At 33.0% G+C, this 8029-nt stretch overlaps 1 protein-coding gene across 3 annotated transcripts in view; it reads left to right on the top strand.

Annotated features, from left to right (window-relative positions):
• The window catches only part of LOC131955142 (monocarboxylate transporter 12-B), a 59961-nt gene extending 53183 nt beyond the window's left edge, over positions 1-6778 (top strand). For all 3 annotated transcript variants that reach the window (XM_059319130.1, XM_059319132.1, XM_059319131.1), the window contains exons 5-8: positions 1837-3091; positions 3660-3898; positions 4275-4400; positions 4649-6778. In XM_059319130.1, coding sequence (XP_059175113.1) covers positions 1837-3091; positions 3660-3898; positions 4275-4400; positions 4649-4875 — 1847 coding nt within the window. In that variant the 3' untranslated portion in view covers positions 4876-6778. The remainder of the gene's footprint in view (positions 1-1836; positions 3092-3659; positions 3899-4274; positions 4401-4648) is intronic.
• The last annotated feature ends 1251 nt before the right edge of the window (positions 6779-8029 follow it).

Here is an 8029-nt window from a genome sequence, read left to right as displayed (position 1 = left end):
TCTTTTGTTTCGTTACTTTTAGATTCTAGTTTTACATCTTGCATTCATTTATTCTTAACTATCAACATAGATCTAGTAAGTTGAAACTATTTGAAAAATTAATTTTTAAAAAGGTTTTTTTTAAATAACATGCACACAAAAAATCTGTTATCTAAATTATTTTTTAATAGTTTGAAATTAGTTTCTCAGTTCAGAGTTGGAACTTATTTAGTTGTTTTTGTTTTTGTATTTTATAACAATGTTTTTTTTTATATATTTATGCTAATTACATTTTGTGAAAGTTTCGAAAGAAAAAATACTAAGATAGTCTTAGTTAGCTTGAAGACGCTACTACAACTAGATCTAGATCTAAGTCTAAATTTAAATAAATTTCAAAATGATTACAAAGCTTACTTTATATATTTAATGATAGATATAATTCATTGTACTAGAAATTACAAAGTAAACCTTATTAATTATTAATTTTTTTATTATCAATTTATTATTCAAAAACCTATTTAACAAAGTAAGTGTGACATTGTTATAGATAAGTGAAGCTAAGAGTCACATTCTTTATTCATTAATACACCAACCATTCAATGCCCAATCATTAATACACCAACCATTCAATGCCCAATCATTAATACACCAACCATTCAATGCCCAATCGTTAATACACCAACCATTCAATGCCCAATCATTAATACACCAACCATTCAATGCCCAATCATTAATACACTAACCATTCAATGTCCAATCATTAATACACCAACCATCCATGCCCAATCATTAATACACTAACCATTCAATGTCCAATCATTAATGCACCAACCATTCATGCCCAATCATTAATACACCAACCATTCAATGCCCAATCATTAATGCACCAACCATTCATGCCCAATCATTAATACACCAACCATGCAATGCCCAATCATTAATACACCAACCATGCAATGCCCAATCATTAATACACCAACCATTCAATGCCCAATCATTAATACACCAACCATTCAATACCCAATCATTAATACACTAACCATTCAATGTCCAATCATTAATGCACCAACCATTCATGCCCAATCATTAATACACCAACCATTCAATGCCCAATCATTACTACACCAACCATCCATGCCCAATCATTAATACACCAACCATGCAATGCCCAATCATTAATACACCAACCATTCAATGCCCAATCATTAATACACCAACCAGTCAATGCCCAATCACTAATACACCAACCATTCAGTGCCCAATCACTAATTCACCAACCAGTCAATGCCCAATCACTAATACACCAACCATTCAATGCCCAATCATTAATACACCAACCATTCAATGCCCAATCATTAATACACCAACCATGCAATGCCCAATCATTAATACACCAACCATTCAATGCCCAATCATTAATACACCAACCATTCAATACCCAATCATTAATACACTAACCATTCAATGTCCAATCATTAATGCACCAACCATTCATGCCCAATCATTAATACACCAACCATTCAATGCCCAATCATTAATATACCAACCATTCAATGTCCAATCACTAATACACCAACCATTCAATGCCCAATCATTAATACTCCAACCATTCAATGCTCAATCATTAATACACCAACCATTCAATGCTCAATACACCAACCATCAAATGCCCAATCATTAATACACCAAACATTAAATTCCAAATCTCTAATACACCAACCATTCAATACCCAATCATTAATACACCAACCATCAAATGTCCTATATCCCTAAGAACCAGACAATGGAGTGTTTGAAGGTATTTCTCTCTTGTTACTGGCATCAATCTAGTCTGTGATTTTCTTCATCCTTACACAGGTGTTGGCTTCGGTCTGATCTACCTGCCCGCTATTGTGTGTGTGGCCCAGTACTTTGAAAAGAGGCGCTCGTTCGCCACTGGCCTGGCAGTGTGTGGGTCAGGGTTCGGAACCTTCATCCTCGCCCCCGTCACAGAAATATTAGTGCATGAGTACCAGTGGAGTGGGGCTATGTTGATCCTTGGTGGCATTATTCTCAATGTTATAGCCTGTGGAATCATATTCCGCCCGCTTGAGGCCCCGTTCCCTGAAACTGGGAAGAATTTACCTGGGAGTGAAAGCGAGGCGTTAATTCCGGATATTTCAGATAGTTTGAATGACACTACCAAGAACAGTGTGGCTGTTGAGGAGATAGAGCTGATAGTGGATAAAAACTTTAGCACAGCTCAACAAGCTGGGGACGGAGAATTTAAAGAGAAGGATGGACAACTCTCAGCTGATGAAGGCTTGCAGCTGATTGCCAACTTGCAGAAGAAAAATGCCCTGCCAAGTGGGACGCCTAAGTTTATAAATAACACAAAAACAAACCAAGCTAAAGAACATTCTCTTTCGTTAAGCTTACCCAACAAGAACGCCCTGAACAATAGTTTAGCCCGTAATATTTCAACCAACAACACAAAAGACGAGCCAGTCAGTGACAGTGAGAGCCAGCCAGAGACCACATCAACAGATGTCACAAGCTCTTTAAATACTTCCCAACCAACAGACTCTTCCAAAGTAAAAATATACACCGAGGTCAACGGAGTCTCCAAGAACAGAGGGACAAAAGAAGGGAATAACATTGTCTACCTGAGTGTCAGTCAGTGCATCACAGGTAACAGTGACTTCGCTGACAACCCTGCGGCCATGGCTTGTTCCGACAGTGCCTTAAACCGACAGCTGCCGTCACACGACAGCGAAGGTACGGCAGTCAAACGACGATCCAAACGGCTTAGCGAATCATCCACATCATCACACCTGGCGCCTCTCAGCCGCAAGGACATCTTCTACAGTGGCAGCCTGCAGAACATCCCCATGTACAGGTCCCACCCTGATGTCTACAAAACCACAGTCACCTCAACCTCAGAGAAACAAGAGACTGAGCTGGACAGTTCCAAAGAAAAAGGGGGCTTTGCCGTCCTCAGTGAATTCAGACGCACAATGAAGGACATGTTGTCACTGTCTTTGTTGAAAAACCCTGTCTTTCTCATGTTTGCTGTCTCCAACTTCTTCACTAGCATAGGATTCAATATGCCTTTTATTTTTCTCCCTGACAGGTGAGCTGTGTTCAATAAAATAAATACTCATTTAACCATTCACTTTTACTTTATTGAGGACAGTTAAATTTTTTAACATTGTTCTCTTTAGGCTACTGTGTGGCTTTTGAATTTGTGTTACTTTAGGTTCAAAAAATTTTTAAAAGTGAAGTTCCCTTTTTGAACCTGACTATCCAAGAGAGAAGTGAAGTAGAGTTCACCTGTTATTTTAGGTTAAAGCTGAATTTATTTTTTAAAATAGCAATATTTAATTCAACATGGAAAATATGCAGGCTTAAATATTGAAACTACTGCTTATTTATGTTACAGTAATCAAAAACAAAAGCTAAGAGCAAAGGTTTCATAACTAAATAATAAATTACCATAACAACTAAAATATTGAAACTTAATTTAAAAATAAATACATTACCATTATTCCTTTAACGGATTACCATTTCATTGTCTGTTTTGGCATGCACAGTTGTTCTTTTTTCATTCAAAGTTATCCCTTAAAACATGTCAGCCATTATTTTTTGCCAACCTTTATAAGAAGCTCTAAGGAAACTCCAGAAACTTTTGCTTTCCACAGAGCAAAGTTGGCTGGAATCGATGCAGATAAAGCCGCTCTGTTGTTGTCTGTGATTGGCATAGCTAACACAGCTGGCAGGGTCATCTTTGGTTTCCTTTCCGACCGACCTTGGGTCAATCGTCTGTTCCTCTACAACACGGCCTTGACCATCTGTGGCGCCGCTACGGCCCTGAGCCCGGTCCTGGGTGGTACCTATGGGCTTCTAGTGGCCTATGCAGCAGTGTTTGGTGTCTTTATTGGTGAGTACTATAGGATGTTGGTATTCTGTTAGAGCAGTGCTAACAACAGGCAAGAGACTAGCTCTCTGATCAATAGTACATGTACAATAGATTTCTACTAATGATACTACCTGATAGGACAACTTGTTATTTTTATGTCTCGTGTTTACGTTAGTTTAACAAAAATATTCTTAAATTACTTGAAAATTGGTACACAATATAATTTAAATTATGTAAAATCTATCTATAAATTAATTCTATTCAAACCATACTATTATAAATACTGTTTTCATTATTAATAAATTTTGAATCAACTAACAACATAAAATCAGAAATGTAATAACTCAATGCTGTTTGATTTAAAATTTGGACCATATTTTTTAAACTCATCTTCCAGGTGTGTATGTGTCTCTGACATCAGTTGTGTTGGTTGACTTGTTAGGCCTGGATTTCTTGACCAACTCATTTGGTCTTTTGCTGCTTTTCCAAGGGGCAGCAACTTTTATTGGCCCACCTATTGCAGGTAAATAGAAATTATCTACCCTGCTTTTTTCCAGATTTTTTTTCCCCACTTTATTACTAAAAGCAAAAAAAAAATTAGATTTTAATTTTAATTCTAACCCAAGCGTCATCGGTGATTAGTAATTTAGATTTTATTTAAGGACTTGCAATCTACAAAGTTATGAGCTATTAGTTTTGTATATCTTATTCTTAATCAATTGTAAGTGAAGTTTTATGTATGTATTTATTAAAAAATAATTTTCTCTTCAGGTTGGCTGTGTGACTGGACAGGAAGTTATGATATTTCTTTTATTGTGATGGGGATCCTGATAGCACTCAGTGGATGTATGCTGTATCTCTTGCCCCTGGTCCAGCGCCACTGTGAAAATAAAATTACAAAAGATCGTCTCGCACATGACGTAGAGATGGGCAAACATCCTGTTACAGACAAAGAGACAATGATTGGTATAGAAATGACTTCTAATTCTGAAAGTTGAAAACAAAAAGATTATTAATAGTTACTTAAGTAAAGATACTTCTAGGTTATATACATTTTTATTTTTTTTGCATCAAGTTTTTGCAAAAACTAAAAATACTATGAGGATTTTTTTTTTGTCTTTAAATGTTTCATGTCCAATTATATTAAACTGTCTTAGATTACTGAAAGTATAATCATATGCAGTTATGGTCAATAAAGTGAGAGTAGTCAATGTTGTTACTTTTTAAACGCAATGAAAGGACTTGTACTGTTGTTATATGAGGGATGGAAGTGGGCATTAGTCTGAGTAATATTAAGCATTTAGTATTTTACCAGGTTATCATGAAACAAAGTTAAAGGGGAGAGAAGCAGCCATGCTACACATGTTAAATATCACTCTTCTGTTCTGGTGTTAAAAAACATGGACCTTAGTGTTACTACTGATATTTGCTTTCCCTTTATTATTTGCTGATATAGCTAACAAAAAAAATTAAACAAAGCTACTAATAATATTAAAATAAAGTTATTTTTTTGTTTACCTCTATGAGTGTTAGCAAAAAAAAACCTAAATCAAACAGGGAATATTGTTTATTATAATGCCTTATGTAAAGTGACCTTTACTTTTGATATTTTCTAAAAATACAACTACTTCCTGCTTTGATTCATCTATATTATCATACAAGCAGATAATAATTCACTATTACAATTTCACAATTATTTTACTAGAGCAGAAAAAGCATTTTAGTAGTAGTTTTATTTTAATTTAATGATTTTTTATTACCTTAAAATAAAAACCTGAGTAGTCCTGTTTTAAACATGGCATATTATTTTGTTTTAAAATGTATAAAGATCACTAAGTTCATTTGTCCTGAGTTTTATCCCGAGATCCCTTGCATTCATAATGCATTTACAACCTATTTGAAATAGTATTGATTTATTTGGGGAAAAAATAAGTTAATTAAGTTTAGCCAGATTTTCGTTGGTTAGAATATCTTAACCTTTTTTATTTGCTGAATTACTTTAACCAAAAACTCTATTGGTTGAAATAATTTTTGCCAAGATTTTCTTTATAATAATATGGAGACATGATTTTACTGCCTTTTTAATCAAGTGTATTTTACTTTTACATTTTTGATATTTTGCTGGAACAAACATTAAAAGAACACAATTTTTACAACTTGTAAGCATTATGTTCAAATAATTATGTATGGAACTATTGTTAATTGATCAACTCAACTGTTTTAGCAAAAATTACCATACAAGTAAAACAACTAGTCAAGCATCTTCATCACCATTTTTAATAAACAGACTTCCGGTTTAAAATATATTGATTTATTATATGCATATAATCAAATACACACAAAATTATCTTTCTTTACATTTTAAAATATCAGTTTTTAATAAAAGTAGCTTTATATGGTTTTAAAACGCAGTCTTATTAAATGTTCTTTTTTAAAATATCTACATTATGAGAGGTTTGTTCTGTTTTTATCTCACGAAATAATTTACAATTTTTATAATGGTATAAATATGTATGGTTCAGTATGAAAAAAAACATGTCCATTGTCAATGTAATTCTGTTGCCTCATTGTGTCATTTAGTATTTTATGGGAATTTGCTCAGTCATATTTGTGAAATTTATATTAATGCCTATAGAAATTAAATTTTGTATCAGTACAGTTTTATAAGTCTGTCATTCAATTTATTCATTTTTAAAATGGTTTACACTTTTCAAAAAATGTGTAAATGGACAAGATGCACAAATCTTTACTTTTAGTGATGGCTAGTACAGGACTTTGTGACAGGTTGAATTTATTTCTGAGAAGTTTCTTAAGATGGTAAGTTTGAAAGAATTTGTTTTTAAACTAACCATCAAAATAAATTTTAAAAAACATACATAAGGTGGGGTGTAGTGGGGGGGGGGGGGGGGGGGCACTTATTAACTACTACTAATTTCCTATAGAAAATACTTTATAAATTCTAGAACAAAAACATCATTATTATATCAAACTATACATGTTCATACAAAACTAGTCTTTGTGTTATTTTACTCATTGAATGATAACTCATCATTCATGTTTATCTTGCCGAATACAGACTTTAGTTTTTCAAAAAGCGGAACAATTATAACACTAAAAAACTAGAGCCATGGAATGATGGGAGAATTCTTTGGGAATTGATTAATAAAAATCTCAGGAATTAAATCCTACATTCCAGAAGTTTTAATTCAACTTTTTAATTTTATCTCACAAAAAAATACATATTTTTATCTGAAGAAATCAATGCAGCAATTAAAATTCTGGAGCTTTTGTTTTAATTGTATGGGTGTCTGCTTCTTATATCACTAGGCTATCTTAGAGACCCAGCAACTGTACAACAAAAAACTTTCAGTTAGAACTGTAAAACGAGCGGATCATCTTATGAGTGCTAATTTGGGTCAATCCATGTTAGGATATTGTATAGGCTTGTATTGTGAACAGGTTTAAGAGACCTGTTTCAGTTTATGGGGCATTGAAACTAATTATTAGATGTGTTTTTAAAAAAATTTAAGTGCATTTATTTGGGGTTTCTTAATTATAATTCTCAACCGTTTTCACGTTTTGAATGTTAATGAAGAAGTGAAGATGAATATTCTGCCAACCAAGTCATTACTCATTACTGCTTGTCTGCTGTAGATTTTAAGGTTGTCTTAATGCAAGGAAAACATACTTATTTAGTAGCCAACTGTTAGCTTAATTTCTGAATTATATTATATGTGTCCCATTTCATGCATTTTAAAAAATTTTAGAAGACATTTTAGAATTTGATCATAGCTGATTAAAAGTGTTTCTTATAATTGTTACTTGTACATTTTTTTAATGGTTTTACTTTTACAGTAAACTTTCATATACAGATTGTCTATCACAAAGTCTAAATCCGCTACTCTTATTGACACACTTTTGAGTGTGGTCATTTAAGACTAAGAATGTAATGTTTTCTATGATGGCTTAAAATAAATAGGGCCTACATTGATAAATGTTTTTGTTATAATTGTATTCTATAGCTATCTTCTCAGTGAATGTTTTATTACATTAAGTTTTATAACAGAAAACCAATACAATGTTGTTTTACATATTTTATTGCACAACGCAAAATATATTATTTTTTAGTATAATTTGACATTACACTTGCTT

Source organism: Physella acuta, unplaced genomic scaffold (assembly GCF_028476545.2).
Source record: "Physella acuta isolate Inbredline_101_S28 unplaced genomic scaffold, ASM2847654v3 ptg001057l, whole genome shotgun sequence".
Classification (NCBI taxonomy): domain Eukaryota; kingdom Metazoa; phylum Mollusca; class Gastropoda; family Physidae; genus Physella; species Physella acuta.
This window is presented reverse-complemented; position numbering and strand designations above follow the sequence as displayed.